A 16,914-nucleotide genomic window follows, 5' to 3' on the forward strand; every position below is an offset into this window, starting at 1 on the left:
TAGTATTGTCAGGGCATGAGTTGGGGTGGGCAGTCTATGTTGGTTTTTCTATGTTGGTTTTTGTGTTCGGCCTAGTATGGTTCTCAATCAGAGGCAGGTGTCATTAGTTGTCTCTGATTGAGAATCATACTTAGGTAGCCTGGGTTTTACTTTTGGTTTGTGGGTATTTGTTTCCGTGTGTTTGGGCCACATGGTACTGTTTCGGTAAATTCACGTTATCGGTTTGATTCAGTGTTCAGTGCTTTCTTTAATTAAAATCATCATGAACACTTACCACGCTGTGAATTTGGTCCGATCCTTACTCCTCAAACGAAGAGGAGGAAATCCGTTACACCCAACTTATTGTGGGAAGCTTGTGGAAGGCTACCCGAAATGTTTGACCTAAGTTAAACAATTTAAAGGCAATGCTACCAAATTCTAATTGGGTGTATGTAAACTTCTGACCCACTGGGAATGCGATGAAAGAAATAAAAGCTGAAATCACTCTCTCTACTATTATTCTGACATTTCACATTCTTAAAATAAAGTAGTGATCTTAACTGACCGAAGACAGGGATTTTTTACTAAGATGAAATGTCAGGAATTGTGAAAAACTGAGTTGAAATCTATTTGGCTAAGGTGTCTGTAAACTTCCAACTTCAACTGTACTCCACTAAGACCCAGAGGGCCTCTAAGGTTTAAACAATAGATACGTAAGTATGGTGATGATGTGTCCTACCTGTGTGTTACAGAGAGGCCGATATCTCTCCTCATTATCTGTGGAGACCCCCGGTGCAATGCCAGGTTATCTGGAAGGAAATGAGAGTGAGGGAGTGTGAGAGGAGCTAGACAAAGGGGAACAGAGGACAGGAGATAGCAACAGGGAGGCGGGGGAAGAGAGAGAGAGAAAAAAAGACAGGAGAAAAGTGATGGAGTTCTAATCGAGTATGAGGGAAACAGAAAGGGAGGAAAAGAGAGAAAGGGAAATGCAGAACGGCAGAGTTCCCAGGTTCCACTGGGGCAGCAGGTCTCACGTTCGAGCAGCGTAGGGGTGCCTGGGAGGGTGTAGGGGGTGGTGGCCGGACCAGGGGTGCAGGCGGAGTCTTCACACCCGTTCCCACTGCTACTGTTGATGTGCACGTTCAGGAGCAGCTTATTCTTCTTCCCCCTCCTGCAGAGAGAGGGCTAGCTGTGTGGGTCACTCAGAGAACGGACACATCATTCACACAGAAACCAACTCATTCCATAGGTTTTGACTCAAACACCCACACTTGCGATGAAAATGGCCACTCATATTCAACAGAGAAAACACAAAATAGCTGCCTTAATTAATTTCAGAAGACAGACTAGAGAAACACCCACTTGTTGTTGGGCACTGGCTCTTCTATGCGATTGGCCAGCTGTGACTCGTGGCTCTTGCTGCGTGTGAGGGTGATGTTGAAGGGGAGCTGCAGCAGCATTCGGGAGGGGGGTGGGGGCGCGTGTGGGGGGTGCTTGGTGCGTCTCTTGGAGGGAGGGAAATTGGAGAGGAGCAGCGGCGAGGAGGGGAAGGTGTCTGTCATGTCGCCTGTGTAGACTTTATGCCCCTTATCGTCCACACAGGGTACAACAGTCACAGAGACAGAACGGGCGTGGGTGTGGGGACTGAGGATGGGGCCACAGGGTAGTGTGGCGGGGGTGGAGGGGCGACGGTCCAGAGGAGGTAATGTGTTACTGTCACGGCGGGGCGACTCTGTTATCAAGGTTCCTGTGTCTTCCCTGATGTCCCCACCTAAAGCAGAGGTCAGAGTTACAAATAGTACTAAACTACAGAGCACACAGCATCAATAAGCACTGTTATTAATGACAGAACGGTGTAACAGAACGGTGTAACTGACCTATCTCAGTAGCATTCTTCAGGCAGGAGAGGGCAACGGTGAGTCGAGAGCACTCCTCTGGGTTGGAGCCCAGCCGTCTCATGGTGTCCTGCACCTGACAACTGGACATCTGCAGCAAAGCATCCAGGGACAGCTTCACTGGTACAGCCTGGACAGAGAGAGAGAGAGAGAGAGAGAGAGAGATGGAGAGAGGATGAGAATGGGAAAGGATGGAAGGAGACCTGAAACAGATGGGTAGAAGACTTAGGCAGGGAGGTATGTGTGCCAGAAATGAAGTAAAGAGAAAGGGGAGAGAGAGAGAGACATGGGCAATGTGTGTGTGTGGTTGTCCCAGACAAGTTGCTATGACATTCTTCACAGACGTGCTGTGACAAACTATCAACCCAACCTTCAGACAGGACTGCGTCAACCCTGTGTCACTCCAAGGCAGGCAGGGAGTGGGGGACATTGTGTAAGATGTGACATTTGGTCACTCTAGAGGTTACTTGGTGGCTATTTCAAGTCCAATGAAAAACACTATCCTTAAAGGGATAGCTACATTGAACAAAAATAAAAACACAACATGTAAAGTGTTGATCCCATGTTCCATGAGCTAAAATAAAAGATCCCAGAAGTGTTGCATATGCACAAAAAGCTTATTTCTCAAAAATGCACAAATTTGTTTACATCCCAGTTAGTGAGCATTTCTCTTTTGCCAAGATAATCCATCCACCTGACAGGTGTGGTATATCAAGAAGCTGAACAGCATGATGTTTGCACAGGTGCACAATGGGGAAAATAAAAGGCCACTCTAAAATGTGCAGTTTTGTCACACAACACAATGCCACGGATGTCTCAAGTTTTGAGGGAGCATGCAATTGGCACGCTGACTGCAGGAATGTCCACCAGCGCTGTTGCCAGATAATTTCTGTTAATTTCTCTACCATAAGCCACCTCCAACATTATTTTAGAAAATTTGGTAGTCATGTAAAATCCATAGATTAGGGCCTAAGGAATTTATTTAAATTGACTGATTTCCTCAAATGAACTGTAACTCAGTAAAATATTTGAAATTGTTGCATTTTGTGTTTATATTTTTGTTCAGTATAGTTCACTCAGAGGTTTCTGAGATGAGGTACCCCAGTGCTGGACTGGTGAATTCCGGAATCTACTGGCAAGCCATAAAAATAAGGCTTATATCAACCCATATACCACCAACATCCCCGATTGCTTCCCTGGAATGAATTCTCACACCTCTGATCTCCCCGGCGACCGTCCTCAGCCCAGTGGACCGTACTAACCAGAGTAGCGGGGGAGGGAGGTTTCTGGGATGGAGGCTTAATCGCCTGGCAACCAATAGCTTCCTGCATTGTCTCCATGGTAAATGGAGGAAACGGACAAAAGGAAGCATGAAGTGGTGTTTGGCTCAGTGAGGGACGCAGGAGACTGAGGAGTTGGATATTATCTAGGTCTATTAGTTATAGTCACGATCTGGAGATCCACTAAGTATATGTTCCTACAGTCATATCAATGCTGCTTGGGAAAACTGGGGCTTGAGTCAACTTCAAAGGCCCCTTGTCTAGTTTCTTACTGTAGTACCTCACAATACCATGGAAATAAAAAAGTGGTTTATTTCCCTGCGTCACTGAAATGATGAGACCTGGAAATCCCAATTCTACTTCCTAAAGCCTATTCCCAATAACCTAGCTGACCATAACGTTACTATGTCCACACAACAATGGACCTCAATGCAATTAACATTCAGAGTCAGCAGCTTAGACAAGCACTGAGACTACACAGCTGTAGAATAATAGGCCACCTTTTCCAAGACCTCACACGGACTCCCTCACCCCCTAAGAACCACTGGCCTTCACAGCAGGGCCTAGGAGGTTGGGCAACTGGTGACAACAGACGCGCCGCGCCGGGTTCTATTTTTAGCCTGTCGTTGTTGTTATTTTGGACCCTTTTGTTTTGCTTAACAGAAATAAACTAGCAGGATTGGTACAGGCTGTGTGTGGGCCCTGGAGGAACCCAGCCAGCCAGCCAGCCTTTTGCTATCACATTGACAGATAATGTAGTGTAGTGTGTGTGTGTGTGTGTGTGTGTGTGTGTATTTGTGTGTGTGTGTGCATGGGTATGTGTGTGCATGGGTGCTTGTGTGTGTAAATGCATGCACACGTGGCAGAAATAGGTAATCAATTCAACAGCTTGTATCATTAGTGTTAAAGAACTGAATCCCTTTTATGTACAGATGAATAACAACAAGGTATTTGTGTAAGGGACATGGTTAGGACCAGAGGCTTAGATAAGTGCCCACTTATTCCAGTAGTAGCAGGATCAAAGGGAGGGTGGTGTGGGTGGCAGCGGACCAGGGCTACTGTTCTTTATCAGTATCTGTATCTAGGCAGATGGTGAGAGGAGAGTCCCAGGATACAGAGCCCCTGGCTGGAACCTCCCCATTAAAACCTGATAACTTATTTGCATGCCTATTGACCAAGGTATTACTTCTTCAATAAGCACTGTGGCACTTGATGTGTATTGGGGTGCAATGGTCTACCATGGAACTCAACCCCTCCATAGAATGATTTGTTTTTCCAGGGAGTCACTTTCTTCTTATCAGCAGACAGACTTGTTACCCACAACAAAAGACAAGCTGAGCTGGAAATTCACCAGGAAGCAAGGTGTCTAATGGGGATATGGTTTTGCTTGAAGGTACCTTTAAACTCTTTATCTTCGGGCTATATGACACAATCTCAACCAACTGCACTGTCATATGTCAGTAGAACCTGACCAACTCATCTGTTGAATGTACACACGCACACTGCAGACCACACATAGCAGGTGTGTGTGTGTGAGAGAGAGACACACACACACACATACTGTGTGCTGTGGGTTATGATACTGTGTGTGGGGAAGGCCAGAACTTCAAACGGAAAGCGTATGAAAAGGCTGACACATACCGTTGCCTGGGTGTCAGCCTTTCTGGGCATGCTATGACTGGCTGTGTTTGGTGTTGACGTAACCTAATAATGATAGAACAGATGACTGACTACACAGAACCAGAGGGAGAGAGAGAGGTCGACAAAAACAACTCAACTAAACGGTCCCTTACCACAAACAGCACATGACCACACAGCCCATGATCACAAACACTATGACCACACACACCATGACCACACACACAAACCCCTCATCTCATCCGTTTGCTACCTGCACCCATTAAACCTCTAAAAGTTTAAGACGTTTACTACTATAGCCCATAGAAACGCATTCATAAATGGCAAAAAAGATCATAAATCATAAGGAATAAGGTTCTGAAGTGTCTGTCATATATGGAGGAGGTATACATTAAGAAAGCTAAGGAAATATAGTATATATATTTTTTCTACACATATTTAACCCCTTATTTTTGTTGGCACAAAACTACGTCCATACTTCTATTCATTTGTATAGGTTATCTTCAGACGAGTCTGTGACACTTGTGGGGGTAGTAGAGCAAAATGGAGAACCCCATCTTTCCATAGAGTGTAGACCAAACCGTTTGGACTCCACAGACGTTTTGTGAGAAGACCGATTTTCGGGATGTCTCATGGTCTGACAAACACCGGTGTAGCTCGGCCACCTTCCACCTCAGATGCGGAAGGCCGACATAGGGGGATGAGGCAGATTGAGACGCAGCCCATGCAAAAGAAATTGATATCTCTAGCTTAAACTGACGGATTGTGATGGGGATTTTTTTATTATGTTACTTAGATTAACGCACCGGTGGGTCAATAGACTCTTAATGATTTAATAACACCCAAAACAAGCCCCTTTCTATAAATCATCAAAGAAACACACTCACCCAGACACACAACACATACACGTGAGCCAGGAGGTGAACACACTAATCAGCCTAGCTACTGGAAGCTACTGGAATGCGTAGAAACTTATGGGGGTGTAGTGAGATACCCAATGGGCTGGGTGATTCTCTTCTCGTCACTCATCTTGAAAAAACGTATACTAAAAAAGTAGAAATCAATCAATCTGCCATTATTAACACGACGGAAAAATCAAATGATTTATTATTGAAATATTGAAATAGCATGGGAAACCGAGGAAAAAAAAATTGATACAATTTAAGGCCAAGTGGCAAACAGTAATGCAGGCACTAGGGATGGGGGTGTGAGCATGCGGGTCTGGGCAGATGAGATGTTGTCATTGTTTGTGTGTGTCTGTAATTTGTTGTTCGTATGTATAAGTTCGTATCTGGAGTGAAATGAAATACTAGACAAAGAGAAATAAACTTCGCAAGGAACACACATGAACACACACACACACACACACACACACACACACACACACACACACACACACACACACACACACAGACGGGAGCATACTAAAACCTATTAACGTCAACAAACTAAACAGAACAACCGCCTCTTAAATCCTCAAATTAAAAGAGGCCAGACTCAACAACAGTAATCTTCTCTGTGCTACTAAATCCCATGTCTTGTGTACTAACACAGTATTATCAGCTAATAACTTATTTAGTCTACACAGAGCTACAGTCTATCAGCACTGCGGAAACAAGTCACTCTCTAGTAAGACACCTCTGGCTAACAGGAAACACCTGGTAAAAAAAGCCATGTTGCTATGCTATACAAAAGGCTTTCCTTCAGTAGATTGTTCAAAAGCTTTCCTGTAGTACGTACCATGTGCTCCTTATGGACTTTGTCTTCTCTAATGTCCCAGTGATATCCCTAGTGCTCCAAAACACTGTCAAAAACACTGTGACAGTGTCTCCTGAGCGCAGTCTCACACACTGTTTTTTTTTCTCTCGCTCACTCCCTCAGTCCCTCCCTCCCTTCCCTCCCTCATTCCCTGTCTCTCTCTTTTCTTTCCAAGCAGGCTCTGCCAGACAGCCAGCCTGTCAGTTTGCTTCTGGCATGCCAAAGCGGTGCATCAGGCATTGGGCCTAACAGAATATCTCCATGCTAGGCATAATAGGGAAGCCCTACAGAGTAGCCCAACACAACAGCAAGCCGCCAAACACAGTGGCCCTAGTAACCCCACAAAGCAGCCGTAGTGGAATGGGAGACTGCTAGAAACGGTATTAGAGAATCTCAACAGAAAAGCTGTCTGTGCAGAATGCAGCCAGTGACCTCAAGTCTAAGAGCCATAGAAACTACTTGATGGGGTTGATTGATATATCTCTCTCAATATCGGATGGCTCAGGAAGTCCTTCCTCCAGACAGGACCATGAAGACAAGGAGAGAACCATAACTAATCAGTGCTTTGCCACCCAATCTCAGAAGACTGCCTCCACTTCCTATGAACACTAGCATTTCTCCACAGGCCATCGTCTTGGACGCTCCAGATAAGACTAAGGCTGGCCTTAAGACCAGAGAACTGGGGATAGTGAGACGGGAAGAGAAAGAGAGAGGGGTGGGGGGGTGGGGGGGGGGGGGGGGAGTAGGTAGGGGATATACAGTTGAAGTCGGAAGTTTACATACACCTTAGCCAAATACATTTAAACTCAGTTTTTCACAATTCCTGACATTTAATCCAAATAAAAATGATCTGTCTTTGGTCAGTTAGGATCACCACTTTATTTAAAAAATGTGAAGTGTCAGAATAATAGTAGAGCGAATGACTTATTTCAGCTTTTATTTCTTTCATCACATTCCCAGTGGGTCAGAAATGTACATACACTCAATTAGTAATTGGAAGCATTGCCTTTAAATTGGTGAAACGGGTGTAACTGAGTCAGGTTTGTAGGCCTCCTTGCTCACACACGCTTTTTCAGTTCTGCCCACAAATTTTCTATAGGATTGAGGTCAAGGCTTTGTGATGGCCACTCCAATACCTTGACTTTGTTGTCCTTAAGCCATTTTGCCACATCTTTGGAAGAATTCTTGGGGTCATTGTCCATTTGGAAGAGCCATTTGCGACCAAGCTTTAACTTCCTGACTGATGTCTTGAGATGATGCTTCAATATATCCACATAATTTTCCTCCTCATAATGCCATCTATTTTGTGAAGTGCACCAGTCCCTCCTCCAGCAAAGCACACCCACAACATGATGCTGCCACCCCCGTGCTTCACGGTTGGGAAGGTGTTCTTCGGCTTGCAAGCCTCCCCCTTTTTCCTCCAAACATAACAATGGCCAAACAGTTAGACCAGAGGACATTTCTCCAAAAAGTACGATCTTTGTTCCCCATGTACATTTGCAAGCCGTAGTCTGGCTTTTTTATGGTGGTTTTGGAGCAGTGGCTTCTTTCTTGCTGAGCAGCCTTTCAGGTTATGTCGATATAGGACTCGTTTTACTGTGGATATAGATACTTTTGTACCTGTTTCCTCCAGCATCTTCACAAGGTCCTTTGCTGTTGTTCTGGGATTGATTTGCACTTTTCGCACCAAATTACATTCATCTCTAGGAGACAGAACTCCTCTCCTTCCTGAGCGGTATGACGGCTGCGTGGTCCCATGGTGTTTATACTTGCGAGCTATTGTTTGTACAGATGAACGTGGTACGTTCAGGCATTTGGAAATTGCTCCCAAGGATGAACCAGACTACAATGGTTTTTCTGAGGTCTTGGCTGATTTCTTTTGATTTTCCCATGATGTCAAGCAAAGAGGCACTGAGTTTGAAGGTAGGCCTTGAAATACATCCACAGGTACACCTCCAATTGACTCAAATGATGTCAATTAGCCCATCAGAAGCTTCTAAAGCCATGACATAATTTTCTGTAATTTTCCAAGCTGTTTAAAGGCACAGTCAACTTAGTGTATGTAAACTTCTGACTCACTGGAATTGTGATACAGTGAATTATAAGTGAAATAATCTGTCTGTCAAAAATTGTTGGAGAAATGACTTGTGTCATGCACAAAGTAGATGTCCTAACCTACTTGCCAAAAGTATAGTTGATAACAAGACGTTTGTGGAGTGGTTAAAAACAGTTTTAATGACTTCAACCTAAGTGTATGTAAACTTCCGACTTCAACTGTATCTTCCACAAGGGCTCAGGAAACAGCAGTTTTGTTGAGGTCCTTTGTACTTTTTCTGCTCTGACCGACCTCTTTCCTCTCTTCCTTGAGAGACATACTTCTATGTGTTCCCTGTTACTGCTTCTGACCTGAGATTACACTAACTAACCCCTGGTTCTTCATACATGTGTTGATTCAGTCTGGTCCCATGCTGACACCAAATCATCCTTAACACATACTGACATCCCCCATTAGTTGAAGTTTTACACAAGCAAGTCCCAAGTGTTTTAGGTAGCTGTAAATGACTAAATATCAGGAACAAATGGAACAAATATGATATTAGTTGATGCTAACTAAACACAACTTTTTCCCCCTGGTTATCACTGCCTCTTCATACATTTTCCTAAACTGTCCAGTCATGCAAATGTGGCAAAGAGGCACGCCTGATCTGGGCTCTGCCCTGAGGGCCATTCCTCACTTCTTCCTGTGTAAACAGTGGCAGCGCTGAGCCGGGGACAAAGCCTCCCTCTCTCTCAAATCTCCCAAGGTTTACAATGGCTGAGGGCTGGGAGAAGAGCGCTCATTATCTGAGATCTTTTATAGCCTAGCCTGAGATCTGTTTGTGCTGTCTTCCTAACTCCTATGGTCATTGTCACCACCAGGACTTGGCAAGACAAGTTTCACATTTTAATGTCACATTCACAAGTATAGAGAAATGCTTTTCTTAAAAACTCAAAACCCAACAATGCAATAATCAACAAAAATGTATCACTAGAACAAAACACATGAGAAATAAGAATAAGCTATATGAAATACACAATAAAGTAAGTAAGTAAGCATGCTATATGCAAGACATATTTAAAAAGTAAGTTCCAATACTATATTTACATGTGCAGGGAAACAAAATGCTTATAGGGTAAGGTGACTTGGCATTAGGATATAAGATAAACAGAGTAGCAGCAGCTTGTATGTGAGTGGGTGAGTGGGTGTGCAGGTGTGTAGAGTCAGTATTTTTTATTTTTTTATTTTATTTAACCAGGGAGGCCAGTTGAGAACAAGTTCTCATTTACAACTGCGACCTGGCCAAGATAAAGGAAAGCAGTGCGACAAAAACAACAACAAAGAGTTACACATAAACAAACATACAGTCAATAACACATTAGAAAAATATATGTACAGCGTGTGCAAATGTAGAAGATTAGGGAGGAAAGGCAATAAATAGGCCATAGAGGTGAAATAATTACAATTTAGCATAAACACTGGAGTGATAGATGTGCAGATGATGATGTGCAAGTAGAGATACTGGGGTGCAAAAGAGCAAGAAGATAAATAACAATATGGGGATGAGGTAGTTGGGTGTGCTATTTACAGATTGGCTGTGTACAGGTGCAGTGATCGGTAAGCTGTTCTGACAGCTGATGCTTAAAGTTAGAGAGGGAGATATAAGATTCCAGCTTCAGTGATTTTTGCAATCCGTTCCAGTCATTGTCAGCAGAGAACTGGAAGAAAATACTTATAGATGACCTGGAGCCAGTGGGTTTGGCGACGAATATGTAGCGAGCATAGTCAGTCAACGAGAGCATACAGGTCGCAGTAGTGGGTAGTATATGGGGCTTTGCTGACAAAACGAATGGCACTGTGATAGACTACATCCAGTTTGCTGAGTAGAGTGTTGGAGGCTATTTTGTAAATTACATTGCTGAAGTCAATGATCGGCAGGATAGTCAGTTTTACGAGGGTATGTTTGGCAGCATGAGTGAAGGAGGCTTTGTTGGGAAATAGGAAGCCAATTCTAGATTTAATTTTGGATTGGAGATGCTTAATGTGAGTCTGGAAGGAGAGTTTACAGTCTAACCAGACACCTAAGAATTTGTACTTGTCCACATATTCTAAGTCAGAACTGTCCAGAGTAGTGATGCTAGTCGGGCAGGTGGGAGGGTGCGGGTAGCAATTGGTTGAAGAGGATGCATTTAGTTTTACTATCATTTAAAGGCAGTTGGAGGCCATGGAAGGAGTGTTGTATGGCATTGAAGCTCGTTTGGAGGTTTGTTAACACAGTGTCTAAAGAAGGGCCAGATGTATACAGAATGGTGTCGTCTGCGTAGAGGTGGGATCAGAGAATCTCCAGCAACAAGAGCGACATCATTGATATATTCAGAGAAAAGAGTCCGAGGCCTGAGAATTGAACCCTGTGGCACCCCCATAGAGACTGCCAGAGGTCCGGACAACAGGCCCTCCGATTTGACACACTGAACTCTGTTCGAAAAAGCTAGCCTTAGCTTTCCTAACTGACTGAATATATTGGTTACTGATTTCCCTGAAAGTTGCATATCGTGGGGGCTATTCGATGCTAATGCAGAACGCCACAGGAATGTTTTGTGCTGGTCAAGTGCAGTCAAGTCTGGGGTGAACCAAGGGCTATATCTGTTCTTAGTTCTACATTTTTTGAATGGGGCATGCTTATTTAAGATGGTGAGGAAAGTACTCTTGAAGAACAAGCAGGCATCCTCTACTGACGGGATGAGGTCTATACACTTCCAGGATACCTGGGCCAGGTCGATTAGAAAGGCCTGCTCGCTGAAGTGTTTTAGGGAGCGTTTGACAGTGATGAGGGGTGGTCGTTTGACCGCGGACCCATTACGCACGCAGTCAATAAGGCAGTGATCGCTGAGATCCTGGTTGAAGACAGCACAGGTGTATTTAGAGGGCAAGTTTGTCAGGATGATATCTAAGAGGGTGCCCATGTTTACGGATTTAGGGTTGTACCTGTTAGGTTCCTTGATCATTTGTGTGAGATTGAGGGCATCTAGTTTAGATTGTAGGACGGGTGTTAAGCATGTCTCAGTTTAAGTCACCTAACAGTACAAACTCTGAAGATAGATGGGGGGGGGCAATCAATTCACATATGGTATCCAGGGCACAGCTGGGGGTTGAAGGGGGTCTATAACAAGTGGCAACTGTGAGAGAATTGTTTCTGGAAAGGTGGATTTTCAAAATTAGAAGCTAGAATTGTTTGGGCATAGACCTTGATAGTATGGCAGAACTGCAGGCTATCTCTGCAGTAGATTGCAACTCTGCCCCCTTTGGCAGTTCTATCTTGTCGGAAAATGTTATACTTAGGGATGGAAATTCCAAGATTTTTGGTGGCCTTCCTAAGCCAGGATTCAGACACGGCTAGCACATCAGGGTTGGTGGAGTGTTGCAAAGCAGTGAATAAAATAAACTTAGGGAGGAGGCTTCTAATGTTAACATGCATGAAAGTATAAATGTATGTGCAGTTTAAATGTGTGTGCATATTATGTGTGAGTGAGAAAATGATGGAGTGAGTGTTTGTGTGTTTTTTGGAGTGACAGTGTGTGTGTGTGTGTGTGTGTGTGTGTGTGTGTGTGTGTGTGTAGGGCCCTATGAGAGTGCTTTGAGACAGTGCAAATATTGAATGAATAGCTCAGTTGGTAGAGCAATGCTTGCAATGCCAGGGCTGTGGGTTTGATTCCCATGGGGGACCAGTACAAAGAAAATGTATGCACTAACTACTCTAAGTTGCTCTGAATAAGAATGTCTGCTAATTGACTAAAATTTAATAAATATACAAGGTCAACTCAGTCTGTGTATTTATTTATCAGTTGTATTGCTTCAGGATAGAAGCTGTTCAAGAGCCTGTTGTTGTCAGACTTCATGCACAGGTACCTCTTGCCGTGTGGTAGCAGAGAAAATAGACTATGGCTTGGGAGTGTGGGGTCTTTCATGATTTTCAGGGCCTTCTTTTCACAACGCCTGATATAGAGGTCCTGGATGGCAGGGAGCTCGGCCCCAGTGATATACTGGGCTGTCCACACAACCCTCTGTAGCGCCATGCGATGGAGGGTGGTGCTATTGCCATACCTAGCAGTGATGCAGCCAGTTAATATGCATAAATGGTACAACTGTAAAACTTTTTAAACCTCCTGAGGGCGAAGAGGCCCTGTCGCGCCCCATCAGCTTCTTCGTCTTGCTGACCACACTGCCAGGTCACTGACCTCCTCCCTGTAGGCTGACTCATCGTCGCCGGTGATTAGGCCTACCACAGTCGTGTCATCAGCCAACTTGATAATGGTGTTGGAGTCGAGCGTGGCCACAAAGTCGTGGGTGAACAGGGAGTACAGCAGGGGACTAAGCACCCCACCCCCCACCCGTTGGCCGCTGTGTTAAGGGTCAGCGTGGTGAAGGTGATGTTGCCTACACTCACCACTTGGGGTTGGCCCGTCAGGAAGTCCAGGATCCAGTTGCAGAGGGAGGTGTTCAGACACAGAGTCCTAAGCTTGGTGACAAGCTTGGAGGGGAGAATGGTGTTGAACACTGAGCTGTAGACAATGAACAGCATTCTCACATAGGTAGTCCTCTTATCTAGGTGGATAAGGGCAGTGTTGAGAGCAATGGATCTGTTGGAGCAGTAAGCAAATTGGAGTGGGTCTCCGTGGCGGAGATCTTTGTGGGCTATACTCGGCCTTGTCTCAGGATGGTAAGTTGGTGGTTGAAGATATCCCTCTAGTGGTGTGGGGGCTGTGCTTTGGCAAAGTGGGTGGGGTTATATCCTTCCTGTTTGGCCCTGTCCGGGGTTGTCCTTGGATGGGGCCACAGTGTCTCCTGACCCCTCCTGTCTCAGCCTCCAGTATTTATGCTGCACTAGTTTGTGTCGGGGGGCTAGAGTCAGTTTGTTATATCTGGAGTACTTCTCCTGTCCTATTCGGTGTCCTGTGTGAATTTAAGTGTGCTCTCTCTAATTCTCTCTTTCTCTCTTTCTTTCTCTCTCTCGGAGGACCTGAGCCCTAGGACCATGCCTCAGGACTACCTGACATGATGACTCCTTGCTGTCCCCAGTCCACCTGGCCGTGCTGCTGCTCCAGTTTCAACTGTTCTGCCTTATTATTATTGGACCATGCTGGTCATTTATGAACATTTGAACATCTTGGCCATGTTCTGTTATAATCTCCACCCGGCACAGCCAGAAGAGGACTGGCCACCCCACATAGCCTGGTTCCTCTCTAGGTTTCTTCCTAGGTTTTGGCCTTTCTAGGGAGTTTTTCCTAGCCACCTTGCTTCTACACCTGCATTGCTTGCTGTTTGGGGTTTTAGGCTGGGTTTCTGTACAGCACTTTGAGATATCAGCTGATGTACGAAGGGCTATATAAATACATTTGATTTGATTTGATTTGAGTCTAGGGTGGCTGAGATGGTGGAGTTAATGTGTGCTATAACCAGCCTTTCGAAGCACTTCATTATTACAGAAGTGAGTGCTACATGGCAGTAATCATTGTTGCATGAAGCATTCTTAGGAACAGGAATGATTGTGGTCATCTTAAAACATGTGGGGATTACAAACTGGGACAAGAAGAGGTTGAAAATGACTGCCAGCTGTTCTGCACATGCTCTGAGAACGTGCCCTGGAATACCGTCAGGGCCTGCGGCCTTGTTGGTGTTGACCTGATTAAAGAACCGTCTCACGTGGGCCTCGGAGTGCGAGATCACCCAAAACAAAATAGATATGGGACCAGGCTAGCTCTTTTAGCACATCCAATCCCAAATGTACCCAACAGACTGTTATCCAACTGGTGCCACTTTTAGTGTGATGAGGCATGGGTGAAAACATTCCTGCACTGTGAGTCATATAGCGAATGGAGAGGAGCCCTGGCTAAATGAATGGCCATTGTTGCCAGGACACTTTCATAGGGAGGGAAAGACAATTGACAATCACGTTTTAGGAGCTGTGGTAGTATGGTCCACACAGATGCTAAAGTAGAGAATGGCTTGTATTCTAACCTATTCAATTAAAACAGGTTGCCAGACTTACAGGAACAGTCAAAACAGTGTTGTTCTGCCAGACTGCACATTTACATTCATGGACAAAACAATGTTGTCAATCCTTTGCATAACAACATATATCCACATGCTTTGTTGCTGTGAGCGGAGAATAATGTTATGTTCAATTAGCCTACCTCAGTGTCCCGGACACAGCACCACATGTGCTGCTCTTCACTGGTCCTACTATCTCTGTCTGCCTTTCCCTATAAATCCACCTGTTGAATCCAGGACCTGCAAGTTTAGCCACGTAAGTTCCTTTCTCATAGTCTGTATCAGCGATCCTACGCTGTCCAGTGTTACGTGTCTGTGTGTGTGAGAGCACTCATGTCCATGCGTGTGTGAGTGCTTACGTCCATGTGTGTGAGTGTGCGTGTGTGTGGTATGTGGGGAGGCAGGACCGTGTGTATAAATAGCGTGGGGGGGGGTGGGGTGTACTGTAGCTGGCATGGGGCAATGAAAACACTACAACCTATCTACTAAATCTATATGTCTTTACTTCTATCTCTTTCCTTCTATGTCTTTCCTTCTGTCTTTACTTCTATGTCTTCACTTCTGTGTTTACTTTTATCTCTTTACTTCTATATCTTTCCTTCTATCTCTTTCCTTTTATCTCTACTTTTATCTCTTTACTTCTGTCTTTACTTTAATTTATTTCCTTTAATCTCTTTTCTTCTATATCTCTACTTCTAGGTCTTTACTTCTGTCTTTACTTCTGTCTTTACTTCTGTCATTACTTCTGTCATTACTTCTGACTTTACTTATGTCATTACTTCTGTCATTACTTCTGACTTTACTTCTGTCATTACTTCTGTCTTTACTTCTGTCATTACTTCTGTCTTTACTTCTTTGTCTTTACTTCTGTCTTTCCTTCTATTTCCTTACTTCTATATCTTTCCTTTTATCTCATTACTTCTGACTTTACTTCTGTCATTACTTCTGTCTTTACTTCTGTCTTTACTTATGTCATTACTTCTGTCTTTACTTCTGTCATTACTTCTGTCTTTACTTCTGTCATTACTTCTGTCTTTACTTCTGTCATTACTTCTGTCTTTACTTCTGTCTTTACTTCTATCTTTCCTTTTATCTATTTACTTCTATATCTTTCCTTCTATCTCTATCTCGGAACCCACTCTTTCTTTCTGTGTCACTATTTCAGTCTGTCCTCTCACTGTCAACTATGTTCATTTTCAGCAAACTTATCATGTGTAAATATTTGTATGAACATAACAAGATTAAACAACTGAGAAATAAACTGAACAAGTTCCACAGACATGTAACTAACAGAAATGGAATAATGTGTTCCTGAACAAAGGGGGGGGGGGTCAAAATCAAAAGTAACAGTCAGTATCTGGTGTGGCCACCAGCTGCATTAAGTACTGCAGTGCATTTCCTCCTCATGGACTGCACCAGATTTGCCAGTAATTGCTGTGAGATGTTACCCCACTCTTCCACAAAGGCGCCTGCAAGTTCTCTGACATTTCGGGGGGGAATGGCCCTAGCCCTTACCCTCCAATCCAACAGGTCCCAGACGTGCTCAATGGGATTGAGATCCGAGCTCTTCGCTGGCCATGGCAGAACACTGAAATTCCTGTCTTGCAGGAAATCACGCACAGAACTAGCAGTACGGCTGGTGGCATTGTCATGCTGGAGGGTCATGTCAGGAAGAGCCTGCAGGAATGGTACCACATGTGGGAGGAGGATGTCTTCCCTGTAACGCACAGCATTGAGATTGCCTGCAATGACAACAAGCTCAGTCCGATGATGCTGTGACACCAGACCATGAAGGATACCTCCAAATCGATCCTGCTCTAGAGTACAGGCCTCGGTGTAAGGCTCATTCCTCAATCCGACCATCACCCTTGGTGAGACAAGCTGCGACTCGTCAGTGAAGAGCACTTTTTGCCAGTCCTGTCTGGTCCAGCGACAGTGGGTTTGTGCCCATAGGCGACATTGTTGCCGGTGATGTCTGATGAGGACCTGCCTTACAATAGGCCTACAAGCCCTCAGTCCAGCCTCTCTCAGCCTATTGCGGACAGTCTGAGCACTGATGGAGGGATTGTGCGTTCCTGGTGTAACTCGGGCAGTTGTTGTTGCCAACCTGTCCAGCAGGTGTGATGTTCGGATGTACCGACCCTGTACAGGTGTTGTTACACGTGGTCTGCCACTGCGAGGACAATCAGCTGTCCGTCCTGTCTCCCTGTATTGCTGTCTTAGGCGTCTCACAGTACGGACATTGCAATTTATTGCCCTGGCCACATCTGAAGTCCTC

The 16,914-nt window shown here is 44.7% G+C and overlaps 1 protein-coding gene across 4 annotated transcripts in view; it reads right to left on the reverse strand.

Moving 5' to 3' along the window:
* The window catches only part of LOC110507885 (kinase suppressor of Ras 1), a 71,279-nt gene that overhangs the window by 15,354 nt on the left and 39,011 nt on the right, over positions 1–16,914 (reverse strand). The window contains exons 3-6 of one of the 4 annotated variants that reach the window (XM_021588271.2): positions 1,857–2,004; positions 1,342–1,750; positions 1,014–1,150; positions 719–788 (exon numbers count right to left, since the gene is read on the reverse strand). In XM_021588271.2, the coding sequence (XP_021443946.2) occupies positions 719–788; positions 1,014–1,150; positions 1,342–1,750; positions 1,857–2,004 (764 nt within the window). Of the gene's footprint in view, positions 1–718; positions 1,151–1,341; positions 1,751–1,856; positions 2,005–6,532; positions 6,671–14,779; positions 15,011–16,914 lie in introns of those variants that run through there. The other 3 variants (XM_036965148.1, XM_036965149.1, XM_036965147.1) reach the window with 3 other exon arrangements.

The sequence above is a fragment of the Oncorhynchus mykiss genome, chromosome 27 (genome assembly GCF_013265735.2).
Source record: "Oncorhynchus mykiss isolate Arlee chromosome 27, USDA_OmykA_1.1, whole genome shotgun sequence".
Classification (NCBI taxonomy): Eukaryota; Metazoa; Chordata; class Actinopteri; order Salmoniformes; family Salmonidae; genus Oncorhynchus; species Oncorhynchus mykiss.